Source organism: Xiphophorus hellerii, chromosome 22, assembly GCF_003331165.1.
Source record: "Xiphophorus hellerii strain 12219 chromosome 22, Xiphophorus_hellerii-4.1, whole genome shotgun sequence".
Taxonomy (NCBI): Eukaryota; Metazoa; Chordata; class Actinopteri; order Cyprinodontiformes; family Poeciliidae; genus Xiphophorus; species Xiphophorus hellerii.
In genome coordinates this window covers 30223834-30247209 of record NC_045693.1, presented here as the reverse complement: position 1 = coordinate 30247209, position 23376 = coordinate 30223834, and the positions used below count along the sequence as shown (strand labels likewise).

The 23376-nt window shown below is 41.4% G+C and overlaps 1 protein-coding gene across 1 annotated transcript; it reads right to left on the bottom strand.

The window, feature by feature from the left end:
- Positions 1-19956: 19956 nt before the first annotated feature.
- On the bottom strand, positions 19957-20883 carry LOC116713410 (tropomyosin-like). Its single transcript, XM_032553552.1, has one exon. It carries the CDS (start codon positions 20881-20883, stop codon positions 19957-19959), a length of 927 nt encoding a protein of 308 aa, XP_032409443.1.
- Between the last annotated feature and the right edge of the window lie 2493 nt (positions 20884-23376).

Below are 23376 nucleotides of genomic sequence, written 5' to 3'. Positions count from 1 at the left end.
ATTTGATCAACACATCAATCAGGAGGGAGGCTGGACGGGTCAGTTTCTTAGCTAGCCAATTACAAATTGTGTACATTCCCCTGTCTAAGAGCACCGGACAGATGTGTCACGTTGACAGACATTAGCTTGACTTGAACAAGAAGAAATCACACCTGAACTGGCAAAAACAACTTAGGAAAACAATCAGAATCAGAATTCCTTTAATGTCATTGTGAACAAATAAAGCACCATGAAACTTAAAAAAACAGCAACTCTGGAAAGAAATACAGAACGACTGGGATGTTAAGAATAAATAAATAAATAAAGATCAGGTTTTAGAGGGTTAGGGTTATTTGGTCTGATCTGATCAGTGGACCTCCTTCTACATATTTGTTGTGTCACCTATGTGCATGGTATGTGACTAACTGCAAATTGGACTTTTTATCGCTTTCTTTCAACAGTGACTTTCCTCCTGCCACTTTTTCATGACGGTCAAAATTTGTCAAGTGCACAACAAAATGGCTGTCCTGTCCACAGATTCTCCTATTTGAGTTGTGAACCTCTGAAGCTCCTATAGTTACCATAAGCCTCTATGTCTCTGTGAGCCTCTATGACCCTATCTATCTGTTAAAGGGGGTGTGCGTGTGTGTGTGACGTGTCTCGGTAATTTCACATGGTGAACTAAACAGGGTTTTGTGGGACGTTCAAAGCTCAGAATAATGTTTTGTAACGTAGACTTGCTTTGAAATTCTCCATAACGTTCTTGGGTGTTCCGCTGTGTTTTTCAGTGTTCAGCTGTTCTCTGATGTTCATTGGCAAACCTCTTCGCAGAATAGTTGGACTTATACTGAAATTAAATTCTACACTAGTGGATTCTTCTGAAGGCAACCGATTGCTGTGGGTTTAATTTGTATAAAACACATTTGGGTCTGTGGTTGTAATGTGACGGAATCTTTAAAGTTCAAAGTCTCCAACCTTTGCAAGGGTCTCCAATCTAAGAGCTACGTTGTTGTGCATCTTTCATTCTTGCTGCAAGACATCTGAATCTTTATAAAACAACACTGATGCTTCTTATGTAGCCATGCCAAGAAAATGGGAACACGAGCCAGAGGGCAACAGTAGGCGTGTCTATTTCTGTGTGTGTGTGCAGGAATGATGGTGTGTCTAAAAAAAAGGAGCAAATGGCCAGATTTTATGTGCATGAGTAAGCCAAGTGGTTTAAAGAGAGGGCGCGTTGGGGCCACATCCATAAATGAGTGAAATGGAATGGCATAAGAAATGAACACAAGACAATGTGGCTCTGTCTAAACGCGTGTGAGTCTGTTTAAGAGCGATATGCGAGAACCTGTGTGTAAACGGTGAAAATGGGCGAACATAAACAACGCAACGCAGCGCCGTGTGTGTCTCCGTGTGTAAATCATCAGTCTGCGGGTAGTGAAAGTCTCTTTATTCATTCCGTGACCCACATATGCTCCCCAGAAAGGCCTCATCAAAAGCTTTATTGTCCTCCTCCTCTCCTTCTCTTCACCTCCGTTTTCCTGTCCCTCCATCCTCCCACCCTCTTTCCCTTTTCCCTCCTTCACTCATTCACTCTCCCCGTCTCTCTTGGGGTCTTTTTATAAGCCAGTTTTGACAGTCTCAGACAAACCTTCCCTCCCACCAACCCCCGTGCCTCCCGCTGCCCCCTTTTGCTTTCTCGGTTTCCTGAACTCTGCGGTAAAGCGAAACCCTCAGTCGAAGGCTACCACAAGTAGCGCGCACACACACACACACACACGTGCAGCGACAGAATAGTGAGAAGTTGATGGCTGCGGTCACTCAGCGTAGAGACCCTACTCCATCTTCCCAACAGCTAGCAGCCAAGAGGTTCCCGTAAGCAGTCTGGATGTGAAGGAGTCCAATTTCAGCAGTTCAAAATTCCAAATTAGGATTTCCTTTCTGCTTTTGCAACAATAAAATGATAACTGGGGACATTTTAAAGGAAATTGTGGTAGAGTTTTTGAACCTATAGACATCAACATGCCAAAAAGCAAAGCTCCATTTTTATCCCAATAGTGTAGAATATATTAAATTATTTGCAAAAGTTATTTGCCATAACTTTTGCTTCTGTGTAAATGCAAGTAATCGTGTGAATAACAGAGAACAGCTAAACTGTAAGCACTTGAAGAACAAATGTAGAATGAAAATCATTTTTCCATTAAAGAGAACATCCAGATGTTTGAAAAGATGAACCCTTAATCGCTAAAACATCATATACTTTAACAACAGATATAGATTTACATTAAAATGTAAATCAGACCAAAACTATTAATATAAAGTAATGGACGCAATGTCGACATACTTGATTGGCACCAGACACATTTCTGACATAAATCATACAACCAAGCAGTGGAACTCGTACTAGTTATTGGATAACGGAGCCCTGAATTTAGGATTATGGACAAAGTGATCACTTACTTCCCCATGCTGAAACCAGATTGTTCTTTGCCAGGTACGTTTCTGAGATCACCATCCTCCATTCCTAGTGTCCCTCTTTACTCTTTAATGTCCTGCGGGTAAAGCAGAGAGACACCTTCCTCCCTTTGTCTGTTCCAAGACAATCATGATCTGAGTCTCCAAAAAGAATTCCTGGAAAACCACCTGCCAAGTTTACTTCTCCTCAGATGTTCCTTCCTGGTTGTGATGCCAGTTCTTACAATTTTCATCTTGTTGTTTTTGAACAATATGACCAGAAAGTCACTCCCATTGAAGTAGATTCCTGTTCGTACATTCATATAATTAACCTTTACTGTCTTGTGGTTTTGTCTTGGGTCTCATCTTGGATACACTGATTCTTCTGATTGTCACTCAGTAAACATGATCAACTCTTTTGCTTAAAGCTCCAGTAGGAAGTTCTGAAAAAACAACCTTGGACCTAGCCTGAAAACTTGACCAAACACACCTTACAGGTTTCTGCCCTTTGCTTTGCTACGCTATAGCCGTCCCTCCACATTCCTTCCTTCATTACATGTTTTCTGTTATATCATCAACACTTTAATGCTAATTTTACTATAAACGAGTTGTTAAAAAAAAAACGTTTGAATGTCCCAGATGAATATCAGTTCTTCAAAACATACCTTTTTAAAACAATAAATACGTTTGCTTGAAGATTTTGAAATTCAATCTGAAATACATTTGGGTTTCTGGGTTGAGTAGGTGGATGAAATGCCATCAGATGGTATGGGATTGTCTTGGTTTCCAGTTTTCTCTAATGGAAGTCAGCTGTGGTGTTTTTCCTGCAAGGAGTGCCGTCGGAATGCCGTCCGCCCCCCCTACCCCTCCCGAGAGGCAGGCCAGTGCAAACAAAATGACAGAATGAGTTGAGCAGAGGTGGAAAAAGAAAGGAAGGGGAAGAAATTACACCGAGGATCAATTCCAACGAAAACACAGCAGACCTGAGCTGGAGGGGGGAAAGGATCACTCTGAGGACTTTTTTACCTTTCTTCATATAAATGGCATTTTCAGCTTTATGCCAACACTTTTGTTATAATGTTACAAAACAAATACAGTAACAAAGTTAACATATTCAGATTTCTGGATATAAAATAATTCTGGGTCGTATTTTGGATTTTAATGTAAAAAACTAGAAATTTAAACCAAATAACAGCCTCTAAAAGTGGTGATTTAGATTATGAATCTAATTTATTGTTGTTAAATGATCTTGAAGCACAAGATAAGATGATAATAAAATGCTGCAATACATCTCATCTGAGTGAATCTCTCTCACAATGTCTTATTCAAATACCCATCTCAGTGTTTGAGTCTTCTTTTTAAAACTAGACATTTTCTAAAAGTCTTTAATTCTACTTTTGTTTTGACACAAAAGTCACTAAAGTTGATTTTAAGGCTTTTGAAAAAGGTGTCAGACAGACGAGACGCCCTATTTATTTAAATGTGAAGTTGACTAATAAATGTATAAAACGTGTTGTCTCTGCTTTACCCAAGGAGCAGCTGGCAGCTCATCCAGACAGATAGGGAGCGATGTAAATGTAAAACCAGCCTCTGTCTGGCAGTGTTAAGTTTAAAATGCACCAGAATATGTGGCTGGGAAAAAATCTTTTTTTACTTTCTCTAATACTCCAGTCACATTTGGAATGACAATGTTTTTCTGCCTGTTTGTTAGACTTTCACTGAGTTGAAATGCTGGTTTCCTTGACATAAGCCCAGTTGGGGTATCCACAGGACCAAAGTACGTTGCTGAGGCGTTTGTGTTCCTTGACCTTCACTTCCATCCTTGTGGGACCTTTTTGGCTCGATGCTGCAGGGTTCTGATGACTGACAGCTTATGTTCCAGTGCATGGTGAGAGTCAAAGAGTGGGTACTGGTCTGTGTGTGATTGTTTTCTGTGGATTTCAGTTGTGAGGCTTCCACTTCTCTCAAGGTGCACTAGAGTGTCTAAAATAGGAAGCTTCTTCTCTTTGGACACCTCCTTCCTGAACCTGTCTATTAATCATTTTGTTCAGTTTCTATGTCCTCCACATATCTAAACCATCATTTATGTGTTATTTCCTCATAAGAGCATAACACCTCTTTGTCTCATCCAATGAGCTGTGTGTATCACACAACCCTGTAAAATAGCCCTCTTAAAAGAAACAAAGACAGACAAGAGACATTATTTATTGAAATACTGTGAGTAGGTAACCATCAGCTGCTAAGGAGGCTGAAGTCAGCATCTAAGATGGAGTTTCCTTCTATAGTGTCAACCATTTTGACTGGATGTGGACTTTTGATCATCCATAGATTAAAGAAGTAAAATGGTAAACATTTTATGTTGTTTAGAGACTCTTCAATGCTCAGTTCTAGATTTTAGAAACCTTTTTTAAATATATATATATATATATACACGTGAAAACTAGATTCGGGACTTTAAAATATTCATTTTCATTATTTATTACATAGATTGAATGCATTAATATTTTGATGGAACTTTTATTTTTTTAAATACAAAAGTTCTGAGTCGGAACCTTTGTATTTGTGTGTTTCTGGTACAGCTGTAAATCTGACACACAAATAACATTCAGAAACAACAGTGATGGATGTCTGGATTGCTTCTCTTGGCCCACTGGAGGTTCAGTTCGGCTTCCAAAAGCAACGGGACATTGGAAAAGAGTATTGTTGTGCTCAAGTTGTGATAAAAGTTGTTAGCCTATTAGCGAAGCTATTCAAGCCAAACATAGCATGTCAATGCGAAACGTGTAGCAGCAGCGCAGACGTCCCCAACACTAAAGTCAGCGTCCACTGTCCAAGAAGATCCATGAATGATCAGGACTTACTGAGACATTTGAAAACAGAATAGCTTTGCACTAGTCTGATGGTTGAAAAAAACAAACAAACAAAAAAGTGGTTAAAAACAATAAATATCTTTATTTTTCAGAATCAGGATCAGAATTCTCTTGTATTATCATGGTGCATGAATTTAAAATGCTAAACATTTTTGAGCTTATATGTAGTCTAGCCATTGCCTTCCGACACATTTTTGCTTGATTCCAATTTGTAGATCTTCTACCAGGCCAATCAGCGAACAGAATCAATCAAATTTATTTTTATAGCACATTTCAGCAACAAAGAAGGAGACGTTTTGAACAAATATGTTCATTTCCTGAGTTTAACTGGCACGTTTCTGTCATGGGCAAACGTTAGCGATTGGGTAAAACTTTAAACTTCAAGAGAATCTGTGGCAGGAAGGAATCGTTTCTCAATAGCTAAGAGCCCAGAACGTCTGAACGAAACAAATAGCGGGACAAGCTTATTACCAGGCTGGCTTATGTCTATTTATGCAATAATTCAGCAGCAAAAAATGGTTTTTGAATTCAAAATGTTCTTGATCAAATTGTGATTAATTTATTACAAATCCTATTATTAACTCAATGTATTATTATTGTAAATTACTTTTTTTTTGAGTCAGTGAGTGATTCCCAAAACTCACAAAAACACCCAAGGAAAGTTGGCTGCAGTTGCTTTATATACAAAAAAGAAGAAAAAGTGAGTTTCTTTGAGGAACAGCACAGTAATTCCAACAACTAAAAACTTAAAACGTAATTCCACCAAATTTAACAAGCAGTCCTCCACCTTTTAAGAGTTAAGTTGACTGAAGATTGAGGCTGTTTAGCAGGTTCTTCAAAGAGGACGTAAACCCTGGAGAAGATTGTTTTCTGAGTTTTCTTCACATTTTATTTACTGTCTTCCTTACAGCCATCCTACGTCTCTGATCCTTCCAGATGACATTTCTTTTTCCGGTCTGCACCCACCTGATGAATTCTCGACACTCCAGGAACAGATGGCTCGCTGGCCGGGACGTTTGCCAGCTCAGGCGTTCCGTGTTGTAAAACAGGCCGCTTCAGAGCTGCACTCGTCTTCAGCAGAGCCTCTTAGAGCCAGCGCGCTACACCCATGTGGCGCATCATGGCACCGACTCAATAATTGATTTCTAACTACTCCCTGCTTCACCGCCAAGAGAAGTCACAACATGACTGGCACAAAAATAGATCTATTTACCTGAAAGCTTGTCTTTCCTTTTGTTCTGAATACCAAGGAGTACATTGATAGCTGAGTTATCTGCATGGTTCTTCTGGCATTTACCAATATCAATTTAGTACGGCAATGAAACAGGGCCAAATATTTGAATAGCATTAGCTTGATGTGACTAGAACCTCTTAAAAACATCAGGAGAAAGGTTACGTTTCATTTCATATTTCAACTCACATAATTAAGGGCAACTCATTAAAAAATCTCATCAAGAGAAGTTTTCAGTAGGTTGCTAAATTTGACATATTCTGTAATAATCTTTGGTGTTATGTTGGAACGTGAAGAATGAAGCACAGATATTCACTGGTTTCCTGTTAGCAAGCAGATGGAGGCACAGGAATAGGAAGAAAATGCATTTTAGTGCAGAGTAAATATAGTTTGGGGAATAAAAAAAGAATAAAAGTTAAATATCAGAAAAAAATAATAACAGTTGAGAGCCTGTTGAAAAACTTTTTAAGGTTTTTTTTGGGTGTCTTTTTTATGACAGTATTAGGGTCATAATAAGAAAAATTAAAAATCATAAAATTACAAGAACAACGTTTACAAGAATAAACTTCTACACAAAGTCATAGCATTACGAGAATAAAGTCATAATATTGTATGAATAAAGTCGTAATATGTCTTTATTCTAGTAAAAAATACTACAACTTTGTTCTCGTATTATTTTGACTTTATTCTCATAGGACTTCATTTTTGTAATTTTATTTTATTTTTTACATTTTCTTAGCATGGCCTTAATATGCCGTTGTATTTTTCACTTCCATGTGTATCAGGTTTTCTGAGCATATTCATTTAGTATTAAGATTAATATGGTTGTATTTACATTTGCATCTTGTATTTAGCTGTAACTAGTTTAGCAACAAAGCTAAAGGAGAATTAAAACTTGCTAACAACCATAGCATCCAAGCACTGAGCAAATGAACATTTAATTGCCTGTGTACTTGTCAGGGTAACTCACAGGCTGGCTTGTTTTGAATAAAAATGCATTTTCAACATTGTATACCTTAAATCAAATATGTGGTTTTTTTTTGTCTATGCTCACATGGGAAAACAAAGAAAAGGATGCTAATAATTTAAGCTCAACTAGTTACGTTTTAATAATTGATTACATTTTTTTATTTCTACTCAGAAGTATCTACTGAGTTTGACCCAAAAATGTTTGGAGAATGGTAAAGAAATCATTTGTACAAAAATGAGGTACATATGTATGTGCATGACTGATTTCCATCCAGTCCTGTACAGGCCCAACAATGACACATGCCATCTGTATTTAGCTACACTAACATCACCTTTAAAAATCAGCATGCATGTTTCGGACTGCATTAGCAAAAACAAGAACTGTGTGACAAGAACATACAAATTCCAGAAGGAAGTTAAGGAAAGCTTGTTCCAGTTGAAAATCACAAAAACAAAATGTGTTACATCAGTGAATATTTTTACTTCTTGTCCTAAAAAGTCAAAGTAAAGAAACTTATATTACAGAAATAGCAGAGGGATATGACAGGAAGTGAACAGATAAGACACAACAAATCACAGCAGACAGAGGAATCTTTAGTAGTTGAGAAAGGAAGACCAAAATATGACGGGCAATATGCAGAGACAAACCTGAGAACTGCTCATGGGAAAGGAAAAAGGGGAGAGAAAATAAAGAGAATGGTTTTCCAACATGGATCCCGTCCAAGGAAAATGGTACAGATCGATGAAGAAGGGGGAAAAAGAGACAGAAGATGGACCATAGAAAGTCCAAAGAAAACAGATGCTGGGATCAGTGAGAACTGGGAAATTATGAGCAAATGTTTAAAAAAATATGAAACTTAGGAAGAGTTGAACAAGATAAAGATAGAAATGATTGGTAAAGTTTGAAAAAAAAAAATACCCTGAACAAACTCATAATGAAAATATGCTCTTTGCAATACAGTTTCAGCCAGCACAAGTCAATAAGAACAAGATGGGAATCAAAACGTTTAAAACAAGAATAAGACATACAAAGAGTATGTCTGGGAATCATAATGAGGAGGTATTTAAGGTAAATAGTTTGAGAACAACTGGGCTATAGTCCATATATGGCAGTTTTATGCTTATCCAATTCTAAACATTGTGTTTTCACCAACAGAATAAAAATCGTCATCAAGGACGAACGCTCATTAATTATTGTTTTCATTAAACTTTCTACTCTCACTCTGTATCCTGCCTGCTGCTATTGGGTCCACCACTTCATCCCTCATGACAGCAGTATGTTCAGGAAATCATCTGTTACAAAAGGAAAAATAGTTGCATGAAATTTAATATAAACTCTCCTCAGATGTTCACTGCAATGTTTGAGCCCAGAACTGAGCTGTTTGGTTATTTAGCTTATAAAGCTTAGATTATTAGCATTATTTAGTCTGCCTCTACAACACCTGTGTTTTTGGTTGCAGGGTTTTTTTGAGCTGATATTGAATTACTTTTGATTACACACTGTGTACTCAGTGAAAACAGAGAAAAGTTTCACTGTGGACAAAAATCGATTATGACAGTTTCACAATTTGTTCTGACACTGTGTGGGTACATTAAATAGGTGCTGACTGTCATGGAAGTGATCGAGGCTTAGCAGTAATGGTGCAGAGGAAGAAGCCAAACAAACAGGGAAACTCACTGCAGATCTCTGTCCTAAATAATGTAGCAGAGAGTAGGTGGAAGCAGCTAAGCACTGAGGTGCTATTAAAGCCCAGAGACAAAGTATTTTAGGCTTAGTGCAAAAATCAAAAACAGTAGCATTCTAACCGGAACCACCAGGGGAGAGAATTTTACCCATAAGTCATCAGAGCCCAAAGCGGTCAAATGTTTAACAGGTTTATAAATTTAAGACCACAATAACACTTGGCAAGAAATAGCAAGAAGAACAAAAATATCTGTGGACATTTGTTTTATATCATTTGTTTTCAGGTTAAAACAAAAAACACTCACAACATTCACATAAATGACACTGAAAAAAGCAGAACAGTAAATGGTCTGGATTTGAATGTTGTGATAGTATTTAGGGAGATTTATTTCAGTAATGACGGATACTTCATGACATCTGTATTGATTTCTTACTGAAAGACTAATACAATCTTTAGGACAGTTTTCATACTGAGTGAAACATGGACATACAACATTCAGTGGTGTGGTTCTACAAACAGAAACTACTGTACTCATGCAGGGTGACACACTTCACTCATTGTGCATAGTCAAGTAATCTATCAATTATTCTGACCATTAATCAAGTAAATGAATAAAAGAACTTGATCAAATATAGCTAAATCCTGCCACATTATGACGTATCAACATTGGCACAAATTTCCATTACCTTACTGTAGCTCAGAAAACATACCTGTAATAATAACACCTCACTTCTTAAGTCAACCTGGACAAAAATTATACAAAAAAATCTTCAATATATTCAATTTAATTTTAAAAGTAATAAAGCAACAGGCAGACAGAGACACTTTTTTTTAACATCATATAAAGTGTTTTTAATCACCCTGCTGCTTAAAAACAATGAAAACTTGGACATGTTCAGGAAAAAGAGGACTTTTGCTCACAATTTCTTCTGCTAACAGCTGTTAATGTTTTAGTGTCTGAAATATTTGCTGTTTCATAAACCTCCAGAAGACAAATCAGCAGGCACTGCTCGTTACCTAGCAACCTAAGGTGAGCTTCTGAATGTTTGGTCAGCTGGTTTTACCTCTGTATGTGCTGTACAATGGTTGCTGGAAAAAACAAGCATTTTGTTGTTGATTTACCATCCAGAAACCACTTGCTGCATTCTTGTTGGTTGTGCAGGAGGCTCTCGCAATGCTTTTCAACATGTACAGTTGTAAAATTGAGCATCTGTTTGCAGCCATTTTCAAGTGAGTGTAAATGTTGAGTTTGGGGGCGTGGCCAGCAGCTTATGTAGATTTAAATTGACAGAGACTCTAAGACAGCTCTTTCTTAAAGAAGTGAGACACTGAATGATTGTGTGCAAAAAGCATAATGAACATGTTTAATACAACCCACAGACCTATCCTAACCTGTTCAAGGAATCATAGTAGCTAAGTTTTAAACCAGTCCTGTTACAGATTAATCATTGCTGTTATTCTCTTCAGATTCTTTCGAGTCCCACTGTTTACTAAAGTTTGGCTGATACGTAGACAGTTAATAACTGTCAAGTGTCCTATAATTTCATGGCTTCCTACACTTGAAAAGGAGGACTTGAAGACTTCAGGAATTCACTCAATCTTTTTTATTTTCACCAATGAGTGAGAACCAATGAACAGAACAGGTGAAAAACCTACAAAACACATACAAAATATTTTAACATACATTTTAACCTTAAACATACATTTCTCTTACAATTTTAACCATAAATTCACAGTATTAAATTATTAAATTTCATGTCTGGTTGAATTTGAATCAAACAAATCCACACATTTTGAATTACATTTTTTTCTTTTCCTTAGGACATGAGGTTTTTCCATTAAATATTAGTTGCTGTGAGTTTAACATACATTTAGTGGAACCAAACTATAAAACTAGCAATGCAAACTGTTACTTCAATAAATTCTTCATTTCATTTCTCAAATGCAAAACTACAGTCAAATTACATTCAATTAAGCCCAGTTAGTGGCTTACCGGTAGTCCTTATAAGTCCTTTTCCATGAAATGCTGCTTTGGAGGCTGTGTTTGCCTTCCTCAGCTCTGTTGCAAAACCAGTAAAGTGGTTAGTGGATTCCTTATATACCTGAGTTGAGGGTGCTGCTGATTGGGCCAGATTTCTTTCACCTGCTGAGAAGTGCTGCAGAGTGGCACACTAATGTGTGTATGTGTGTGCACACACAAATGTCTCTTCATGCACCCACATCTGAACTAATGAGCAGATCTGCACAACAATAACTTACCACCTATTTACCAACAGGTGGTAAGTTGTTGGAAAACAACTTACCACCTGTTGGTAAGAAAGCTTTCCAACAGGTGGTAAACAACCTGTATCAACTTGTAATGTTGTCTGTATCTACATTACAAGTTGATACAGCTGGTAATGTTTGTGACTGCATTTTACTGTTTGCAAGGAAGTAAAAATGAGTCCTCCATGTTAGGTCATTGGTGTTGATCAGAGTCATTTCAAAGTTTGAGACCCTGAGAAGTTAAATTTAAGAAAGCCGAAAAGGCAGGAGGTAAAAATGACGCCTCAAGGATTCTAGGTCTCTTGCACCGAAACGAGGAAAGTTTTGCCACAGAAAAAGAATGCATGGACTTTATTAAGTCAAATAGTCATGTGAAATGAATGCATTTATTGTTTCTTACTTCCTCTGCAACCGCAGACTGAGGCCCAAGCATCCACACAGAGTTAACGATAACGATTTGAACATAAAGTCAGGAGCAGAAAGCGACACCCAGACAGAGGTGTAGTTCATGTTCTGTGAGAACTGTCATTATAACTGCAGTAGAGGCTGTAAAAAAGCAATTTATAGGGAGATTAAGTTTCACCCATAAAACTGGTTATTCCTTCACAGTAGTAGCTGACGTGTAAAACTTCATGTTCAGCACTGCTTTATTAAAGCATTAAGGTCTGTTAGCTGTCGAATAGTAAACTGATTGTCTTCTGTTCATAATGCTTTTACCTTGATGTGCACCAGAGGAAAGTATGTGAATAAGTTTTGCAGTCTTATAATTTATTTAATAACTTTTCTACATCCTGCTTCTTCAGTGCCTGTTGTTATTTTTTTTTCAATTTCATGTAATTAGAGATCTCCTAATTTGTATATAAAGAACTCTTGTGAGCAATTCAATACCAGTATAGTCAAATCAAGTTTATTTGTACAGCACATTTCAGCAACAAGGCAGCTCAAAGTGCTTCACATCATAAAACAACATGTAGTCACCAATTGTGGAACAAGCAATAAACATCCTATTTTGTAAAATGCCATCATGAAAATCATGAAGCAAATACAAATCAAATATGTCGATCAATGTCCCAGTTATAACTGACCATATAGGCAACTAAACAGGTGGCATTTTCGTCTTGATTTAAAGAAACTATTTTTTTTGTTTGTCTTGCAGTTTTCTGTCCCACATGTGTGGTGCACAGAAGTATAAATCCAGCTGTTGATGATGAAGACCAGCGAACAGCAGACAAGTCTGGGATGAAGTTGTGGAGAGATTTAAAGCAGGGTTAGGTTAAAAAAACAACAATTATATTCTAAGCTTTAGGTATCCCAAAAGGTACTGTTCAGTTCATTGTTCAGAAAACGGGAAGACTATGACGCAGGTGAGACAGTACAGAAACATGGAGATCTACCTAATGTCCTAATGTGACATTCTAGGAAAGGAGAGCAACAGTCAGAAAAGCCGGCAAAAGGCTCATGGTAACTCTGCAGGAGCTGCAGATATCAGTTGCTCAGTTGAGAGAATCTGTTGACAGGACAACTACTACCTGTACACCACAAATCCAGGTATCTATGGAAGCGTCTCAAACAAGTTGATGCTGAATGCGCTGTACTCACAAAGTTTTATAGTTTTCACCATCAAGATGATGCTCCAATAAACAGTTATTTTTCACTCTTTGAAAACTGATTTATTGAAGAATGACCTCTGAATATTACCTACACTTTGACCATCATAAAACTGACATATACAAAAAATGGTATTAAATAACTAATGCCGCAAACTAGCTTGTTACATGCTAACTGCAAGCTAACACAAGGGCAATTATTATTTTGTCATAACCCATATTCTGATCCAAGCCAATGTATTAATTTCAATATCAGTGTCAGGATCTGTGTTTTCTGTGTTCATTTAGAGTGTTTTGTGTCCTTAAGTCTCTTCGTTGTCCTGTCCTCCCCTTGATTGTTCCCAGGTGTGTCTCGTTCTGTGATTACCCTCCCGTGTATTTAACTCCACCTGTGTTCCTTGTTCCTCGTCGGGTCCTTGTCAATGTCGTTGTTTATGTTTAGTCTAGTCGTGGTCAGTGTTTCCTTGTGCCTGCTGCTGGACTTATTTACAATTAAACATCCATTATTCGTCTCATCTGGGTCAATAGCGTCTGCCTCACCACCTCACCCGCACCACTTCGTGACAGTAGGACCCGACCAGGACGAACGGTGAGGCACGCTATTTTTTAGTTTTACATCATGGACCCAGATGATATAAAGGAGCTGACGGAAACGATCAGCGAGTATAAGGAGGCGATGGCCAAGCCGTACGCTGCCATCCGACGGCTCGGTTTCGCCATCCGCTTGGGGCTCCTGTTGGACTACTGGGTTCCTCGCTTTCCGCACCCGGGGTTGGTGGAGTTGCAGAGGGAGGCAGAGTGGGAGCGTATGGCGGCTCTAGCCGTCATGGCTGGCGAACCTCTGCCTCCCAAGCCGCACAGTCTCTCCGCCAGCCTGGATCCAGCTCCAGCTCCGGGACCAGCACCCCCAACCGGTGCGGCCGGCGCACCCGGGGCCGTTTCAGCCGGCGTTCCAGCCGGCGCACCCGAGGCCGTTTCAGCCGGCGTTCCAGCCGGCGCACCCGAGGCCTCAGCCGGCGTTCCAGCCGGCGCACCGCAGGCCGAATCAGCCGGCGTTCCAGCCGGCGCACCGCAGGCCGAATCAGCCGGCGTTCCAGCCGGCGCACCCCAGGCCGAATCAGCCGGTGTTCCAGCCGGCGCACCCCAGGCCGCCCGGAGACAGCGACGTGAGCCGCCGGTGGACCCGGCCCCTCGTCGCCTTCCGGAGCTGTCACCTCCGCTGCCGGTTCCCAGGCTTCGCTGCGGCTCGCCCCCGCAGCCGGTTCCCAGGCTTCGCTGCGGCTCGCCCCCGCAGCCGGTTCCCAGGCTTCGCTGCGGCTCGCCCCCGCAGCCGGCCCCGAGGCTCCGCTCTGGCTCACCTCCAGCCGGCGCACCCGAGGCCGAATCAGCCGGCGTTCCAGCCGGCGCACCCGAGGCCGAATCAGCCGGCGTTCCAGCTGGCGCACCCGAGGCCGAATCAGCCGGCGTTCCAGCCGGCGCACCCGAGGCCGAATCAGCCGGCGTTCCAGCCGGCGCACCTTCCGAGACTCCCAGTGTTCCTTCCGAGACTCCCAGTGTTCCTTCCGAGACCCAGACTCCCAGCGTTCCTTCCGAGACCCAGACTCCCTGCGTTCCTTCCGAGACTCCCTGCGTTCCGACTCTGACTCCCTGCGTTCCGACTCTGACTCCCTGCGTTCCGACCCTGACCTCCAGCGTTCCTCCAGAGACCCTGACCTCCAGCGTTCTTCCAGAGACCCTGACCTCCAGCGTTCCTCCTGAGACCCTGACCTCCAGCGTTCCTCCTGAGACCCTGACCTCCAGCGTTCCTCCTGAGACCCTGACCTCCAGCGTTCCTCCTGAGACCCTGACCTCCTGCGTTCCTCCTGAGACCCTGACCTCCTGCGTTCCTCCTGAGACCCTGACCTCCTGCGTTCCACCCGAGACCCTGACCTCCAGCGTTCCACCCGAGACCCTGACCTCCAGCGTTCCACCCGAGACCGAGACCTCCAGCGTTCCACCCGAGACCGAGACCCTCAGCGTTCCACCCGAGACCGAGACCCCCAGCGTTCCACCCGAGACCGAGACCCCCTGCGTTCCACCCGAGACCCTGACCCTCTGCGTTCCACCCGAGACCCTGACCCCCTGTGTTCCAACTGAGACCCCATGTTCTCCACCAGAGACCCTGCCTCGGGGGGCTCGTCGACGCCGTCTGTGGGTGGCCCCCAGGGCTCATCATCGCCACCTCCAGGGCCGCGAACGGCCGCTGGACCGCCTCCTGGGGTCCCGCCTCCGGGGTTCCCGCCTCCAGCGCCTCGGACGGCCGCCGGACCGCCTCCGTGGTTCCCGCCTCCAGCGCCGCGGACGGCCGCCGGACCGCCTCCGTGGTTCCCGCCTCCTGCGCCGCGGACGGCCGCCGGACCGCCTCCGTGGTTCCCGCCTCCAGCGCCGCGGACGGCCGCCGGACCGCCTCCGTGGTTCCCGCCTCCAGCGCCGCGGACGGCCGCCGGACCGCCTCTGTGGTTCCCGCCTCCAGCGCCGCGGATGGCCGCCGGACCGCCTCCGTGGTTCCCGCCTCCAGCGCCGCGGACGACCGCCGGACCGCCTCTGTGGTTCCCGCCGCCGCGGACGACCGCCAGACCACCTCTGTGGTTCCCGCCGCCGCGGACGACCGCCAGACCACCTCTGTGGTTCCCGCCTCCTTTGCCTCCGCCCACCCTGTGGGTAGTGTTTTGTTTGTTTATGGACTCTTGGCCCTCCCTGTGTTTCCGCCCACAACGGTGGGTTGTTTTTTTGTTTTTTCTGAACTCTGGCCCCCCGTCCAGCGCCCCTCCGCCCACCCTTGTTGTGTTTTTGTTTTTTGGGCGTCTGGTAGCCGCCCTTGAGGGGGGGGTACTGTCAGGATCTGTGTTTTCTGTGTTCATTTAGAGTGTTTTGTGTCCTTGAGTCTCTTCGTTGTCCTGTCCTCCCCTTGATTGTTCCCAGGTGTGTCTCGTTCTGTGATTACCCTCCCGTGTATTTAACTCCACCTGTGTTCCTTGTTCCTCGTCGGGTCCTCGTCAATGTCGTTGTTTATGTTTAGTCTAGTCGTGGTCAGTGTTTCCTTGTGCCTGCTGCTGGACTTATTTACAATTAAACATCCATTATTCGTCTCATCTGGGTCAATAGCGTCTGCCTCACCACCTCACCCGCACCACTTCGTGACAATCAGCCTGTCACTTGAACGCTTTCAGCCATCTTAGAGTGTCTTTGTTATATGCTGCGTTCCAGTTGTACTCAGAACTGGGAAATTCCGCCTACTGGGACCATCTCTGATTATTCCCAGTTAACACTTGTAACGCAGACTTAGCGTTTCAATATGGCCGCTCCGTGCAACAACAGTAAGATGTGGTGAAAATGTGTTTATTTGACAGGACACACATGCAAAAGTGTGTCTCAAATCAATGTTACATGTAGCGACTGCAGTTATAAACGGAACAAATTGAAAGTGATGCTTGCTTATGGAAAGTAACGCATTAGATGATAGTTGTAAAAGCTATTGCAAACAATGTTTATGGGTGTCGTTATGTTTTTAACTAGAATATGTTGCCTTGGCTCTGATGTCAAACCCAGCTCAGAGTCCCCCCCTCTCCAGGTAACTGGAATGCTGCATTAGAGTTACTGATACTTTTCAAGGCAACCACTAGAGGGGGAAAAAAAAGTATGAACATTTTATTATCCAGTATAACTTACAATGAGCAGAACATTGAAACAAAGTATCAGTGGTCATTTCCAGTTCCCAGTAGAGGACAAGGTGGAGAAAGTGAACTTTCTGACACACATTCAGTGCACTACTTGAGTGGAAAAGCTGACGCTGCACATGAGCCTTACCAAATTATCCCCAACAAAACATCATACTGTGGGAAAGATTTTCAGCAGAAAAATGACCTTAAAGATCCACCCAGAGCCACAATGGAACAGTTTAGACTACAGCATAGTAATGGGTTTAAATGGCCCAGTCAAAGCCCGGCCTAAGTCAAATTGATTATGTGTGGTAAAACTAAAAACTGACTGCCAAAACCACTCTATATACTTGCACCTGTACATCCTCTTACAGGCTGTACAAAGTACAAAGTGTTGACAACGGATACATTGTCAACAATACATATGCACTCCAAACTTGTTGGGCTTTACATTACAAATAAATAAATAAATAAATATAGCATCAATAAATCCCCTTTCTCTAAACAAATATACATCACTTCGTGTTGATTTAATGCATAAAAGTCCATTAAATATACTGCAGGTTTTGGTTGTAATTTGACAATCAGGGTAATATTTTTAGATGCTTTTGTTTTACATGAAATGCGTTAAACTAAAGCAGCTACAGAATGCTCTGATAGTGGTGTTTAATTACAGATATTTGCCTAATTATTCAGTGTAACCGATGGTGCGTTGGATGTGCTTAAATACGGCTTAACCCCAGAAGAAGGTGACGCCTCAAGATTACTGCAAATTAACCAAATGAACACTAATAACACAAATGTAGAAGAAGTCATTTCATCACGTCATATGTGTGTGACAGATGTAACAAAGGAAAAGAGCATGGAGACAAACGTCCTAGTCTTTAACAACAACAATTAATCTCTGATTAGCCAGGCTGAACAGCACCAGATGTTTTATTAGCCGAGTGTGTGCGTTTTAGTATTTCTTTTTTTTAAAGGGGGTCTTTTTGTGGGCTCTAGAGTCCCTTTTTACGAAGTAGGCTGACAGGAAAGGGGGAAGGAGAGGAGGGAAGACATGCGGTAAACGTCGCCGGGTCCGGGAGTCGAACCCACGACAGCCGCGTCGAGGACTTGAGGCCTCCAAATGTGGGTCGCGCTAACCCCTACGCCACCACGGCACGCCCATTTCTTACATTGCAAGGCACATAATTCCAATAAATATTAAGATGTGAGGCCCAAAGCTCGAGCCTCATAAAAAGAAGTTCTGCTTTTGGACTTAGGGTTAAGTTTAGGACTAAGTTCAGGTTAAGTTTAGGATTAGCCGTGTAGCCGTAACTGTTAATATTGCATAGTGAACGCTTCTGCAATCATAACGGAGGCTCAGATGTCTTTGCTGAAGATTTCGTGTTCAGATTTTATTGAACAAGCAACGGCGACAGCGGACAATGGCAACAGATGTCTGGGTCCCAGCAACAGAAAACAACAGAAGGCAAGACAGCGACAAAAGACGAATCCAGATCTTGTTGAACATGGTTTAAATGAAAACACTGCTGCCCTGATAAAATCAGACTTTGCACTTAAATGTAAATTATTATGTAAATTATACCAAACATACAACTAAATAAGTCACTACTCTTGCAAATGATAATTAACATGTAACTATATGTCACTAATTGTGTAAATTACACTTAACAACATACAACTATAAATAAGTCCCTAATCATTTAAGTTTTATGCTTAACAACATGTAACTATAAGTCACTAATCATGCAAATGATGCTTAACATATATACTTAAGAAAGTCACTAATTATCTAAAGTATATTTAACAACATATAACTGTATCTAAATCACAACAATTAGTTTTAGTGATAGTTTGTAGAAATAAATGGGTTAGGCTTGGGGAGTCTATGTCAGTACAGAGCCAAAAATGACACATGTCCTTGTAAATTAAAAAGATGCAACATGTGCAGGGGTGTGTGCGTGGGTGTGTATGTGTGCGGGGGTGTTAATGTTAGTTTGTGTATTTTATTGTCTACAATTTTTGATGCCTGCATGAATATTTGTTTGAATATTTCAGCCAGATTATCTTCTTGACATGACCCTCTCCATTTGTCTGGGCTTGGGACCAGCACCAGGAGCACTTGGGACTGCACCTCTTGTGGCTGGATTATCACGTCGATGTGTGGGTGGGTGGGTGGGGGGTGCTGTGCGTGGGCGTGCGTGAGTAAAGGGTAAGAGTTATGGGCTAACATTGGGGAAAGAGGATGAAGGTGGGGGTTAAATGTTAATGTTGGGGAGTTGGGGTCCAGTTAGCATTTCAATCAGTTTGCTAGTTTGTTTGGAGATGGTTTTTCAGTAGACATCAGTTTTCTGACTGATGTTTGCTTTGACTTAGCTTTGCTTTAACAGGACAAACAATCATGCACCCACACACTCACAACAAAGGAGAATTTAGAGAGACCAAGGTTGGATGAATGCGACCTGGCCGTTCAGAGTCAGGTCACATTTGAAAAGGTCAGATACAGGTCACATTATGGCAAAAAATCGGAACTGGGTTACTTCAGGCTGCAGTGTGAATGCAGTCTAAGTCACTTATCATGTCAATTATGCTGAACAACTTACAACTATAAATAAGTCCCTAATTATTTAAATTATACTTAACAACATATACTTATATGCTAAGTATCATGAAAATGATACTTAACATATAACTAAGTCAATAATAATGTAAATTATACATTAATTTACATTAATTAATGTAAATTAATTAATTTACATTAATTAATTTACTGTAAATTAAATTAATTTACAGTAAATAAATTAAGTGACATATAATCACAAATTATGTAAATGATTAGTGATTATAAGTCACTAATCATGTAAATGATACTTAACCGAGTAACAAAGAGACAGACAGGACAAACAATCATGCATGCACACAGTCACACCTAAGGATAAATTAGAGACCAGTCAGCCTGAGTCTCATGTTTTTCGGTTGTGGGAGGAAGCCGGAGTACCCAGAGAGAACCCACGCATGCACAGGGAAATTGCAATGCAGAAAGACCCCGGGCGGGGATTCTTGACTTTATTTTTGACTTCTTAAAATTACTTGGGTAAGCAGATGTCAGCCTCTTGTGTTCTGGGATTGTCAGCAATCAGTTGAAGTAGATTCCTTGCAGTGTCTTCATGGTATTGAGTCTTTTTCAGCTGCTCCACCTCATCTCTTTGTTGGTTGGTCATAGGACAGGGTTTTTCCTGCTCCCATTGGCGCCGCTGGTCCTCTTAAGGCTCTCTCCATTTGGACCAAAGCAGCCTGTAGGTTGGATTTCTCTGCCTCTTGCTGGGTTAAGCTGTCTTCAAACTCTTTTACTTTGTTTTTCTCTTCCTTTAGCTTTTCCTTCAGCTGCTCGACCATTCTGATGGCTTCCTGGTGATCGTTGTTCCTCTTCACCAACTCGTTATAGAGAGCAGCAATCTCATCTTCATGAGCAATTATCTGTGACTGCAACTGATACTTCAACTGTTCCACCTCGGATGTTTCTTGGTTGTTGGTCAGAAGACGTACTTTTTCCAGCTCCCACTGCCGTCTTCCTTCATCCAAATCTCTCTCCATTTCGTCCAGAGCAGATCTTAGTCTAGATGTTTCTTCCATCTGCTCGGCTAAACAAATCTCTGTCTCTTTAATTTTGATCTTCTCAGCCATCAGATTTGCTTTCAGCTGGTCAGCCCTTCTGATGGCATCTCGACGGTCTTTGTCCGTCTTAATCCGTTGATCATAGAGAGCAGCAATCACGTCTTCATGCTCAGTTTGCTGATTTTCCAATAAATCAGTCAACTTCATCACTTCGTCTCTCAAGGCCTTTTTCTCCTGGTCTTCCTGATATTGGTGGACTGGTGCAGCTTGAACTTCTTTAGTTATTTGGTTTAAGCTCTCAACTTCCTGAACCTTTTTCCTTTCGTTAGCTAGGTCAGTTTCTAGCTGCCTAGCTCTCTCGTTGGCCTGTTGCTGCACAGCCTCCATTTTCCGAAGCTCACTGTTGAGACGCTCCATGTTTTCCAATAAAACTGCGTTTTCTTGTCGCAGTGCAGAGATCATGTTTTCTTTGGTGCTCAGGGCGTCATGAAACTCCAACTCTGATACCATGATAATTGCTCCGGTGTTTTTATCACCATGATTTTCTTCAACAATTGTCTCTCTTTGAAGAAGTTTTAAAATTGGATGTTTTTTTACGTCATCAGGCTTTGAAGGAGCCGCTGGCCTCTGATCAGAGGCCGGGTCTGGCTGCGATGGGGCCACCATCGTCTGGGAAGCAGAAACTTCACTCCAAGATGGTATAACTGGTTTTCTCGGAGCGTTTTCCCCCTGGTCATAGCTTTTGACCAGCTGACCAGAAGCAAATTGAACTTTCCTGGTTTTCTTTGCTTTAGACTTGGTTGACATGTTGCCATTTCGGTTCGACTGCCTTTGTCTTGGGGACTCCTCTCTCTTCAGTTCAGGAAATTCCTCTAAGGTAAATAAGGGGACCTGGCTGCCCTCACCTGATTGGGAAATGCTGAAGTCAAGCATATCTTGCTCATAGATCTCCACAGGTAAACATCCTCTGAAAGACGTCATAGTGGTACTTACTTTTCAACACAAGTGTCTTTGAGAAATTACTGGATTGATTTGTTCAAAAAAAAAGATCGTGTTAAACAACACAGAAGTGATTCACGAGGTGCGTTCACGCCAAGTGGTTTTTGAGAAAGGAACTAGAAATCTAAAGAATCTTAATAAGTGTGTTCATGTCAGTTATGATGTCATAGAGATCCCACAACAGCAGAGATGATGTCAGGGAATGGAAACAAAATCAACCTAAGCCCCGCCCTCAAGCACAAATCAGAATAAAATCATTAGTTTCCATAGTTACCACTTATACTCCTGGCTGATAGAATAAACTGTGATATTAGCACAGCGCTTTTCCAATCATTTTGACTCGAAGTGTTTTACACTAGAGTAACATTCACCCCTTCACACTCAAACACACACATTTATACACATATACGCAAATTGGTAGGGGATTTGAGGTTCAGTGCCTTGCCCAGGGGCACATCAACATGTAACAGGAGGAAGCTGAAATCAAACGTACAACCTTCCAATCAACATGACTACCCACAGAGCCACAGTTGCCCACCAAGTAGGTTCCATGTTGCTAAAAGATTTTAACCACACCTGAAAATAGACCCATACTGAACTTTCAAAGTAAAGCATATCCTACAAAGGTCTGGGGGGCACAAAAATCTTTTCTTTCTGAATAAAATTTAAAAATATTAATTTCTTGTGCCTTTTTTTATTTTATTTGCTCATCCAAACATTTTTCAAAACAGACAAAAAGTCGGATTTTTGTGGGGAACGATCTGTAGTCCATCCAAAACAAAAATCTTCTTAATTTTTCTGTAAGAGAGTGGGGCAATAGAATTTTTTTGTCTAGATTCTAGATGGGTTAATTTTTCTCCTGTAGCAGTTTGAAATTAAGTTGAATGTAAAAACCTAGTTGATAAATGAGGTTTACTATGATTTAGTCAAAATGCCATCCTGGCAGGTAGAATCGGGACAAATTAACTTTGTTTTAGAGGTTTGGTCGGGAGCTGCAGAAAATCACTCAGAGGGCCCCTCAAATGGCCCCCAGGATGCACTTTGGACATCCTTGCAGTAGATCATTGCATCGTTGAGCTTAATGCTTCTAAAACCTTGACTAAGGTTTTTAGTCTTGCCTAAATCAGACGGCTCAGCATTAACCACAACTGCATCTGTAATATTCAGCTCTTTCTTAGTAGACCCTGAATATCTTGTTTGTTATGAATTGGTTAACTACTGTATATACTGTTGTTCAGTTTGTCACTGTTTTCTCAGCCTCACAAATTCTGTCACCACCTTTAAGTACAATGTTTGAGGCTGCTGACTGTTGTAATTTGCATAATCTGCTTCAACCCCTCAGTTGTCTCTGAGTTTGCTAAGTGTGGAGAACACTTCTGGATTTTGCATCAGGTTATCATTTGTGTTGCAGCATCAGAGATTGAGTGTTTCTGTGCTTTCCTATGTCTCCTAGGTGTTTAGAAATGATCCTGTCAGCCCGGATACCAGCAGAGAAGGCAGGCTGAAAGCAGTGACAGCCTCAACTAATAACACTTCTAACTGCACAGATGAGGTTCTGCTGAGAAAATAGTGACAAATTTGAAAATTGTCTAAGTGTAAACATATACTATCCACTATGCAGCATGTGTCACTGTCTGTTATGTTTTCAGTTTTAGTTATTGTAAATTATAAAATAAACTATAACATCACATGAGTCGCATGAGCAACAGCTGAACCTTGCCACTGGTGCAAACCACAAAGAAGAAGACAACAGGAAGTTGGCGCAGCATGTTTTTTTAATGACTTACCGCATTAACAAACTTATTCACGTTTGATTTTAATTGTGTTTCTTATTTAATGGAAACACTGCAACTGCAAAGTTTTGTTTTTTTGACATTAGTGGCATATTGCCAAAGTTTTGTGGACATTTGTAATGGAAATGAAGCTACTGATAACTAATAATCATGTGTGGCTTTAAGATTTATAAAGGTTATGTGTTTTGAAATAAGCTTCTGAATCACAATT

Excerpts from the sequence above, each read along its gene's own strand:
- LOC116713410 (XM_032553552.1), bottom strand. The coding sequence starts at position 20,883 with ATGGTATCAGAGTTGGAGTTTCATGACGCCCTGAGCACCAAAGAAAAC.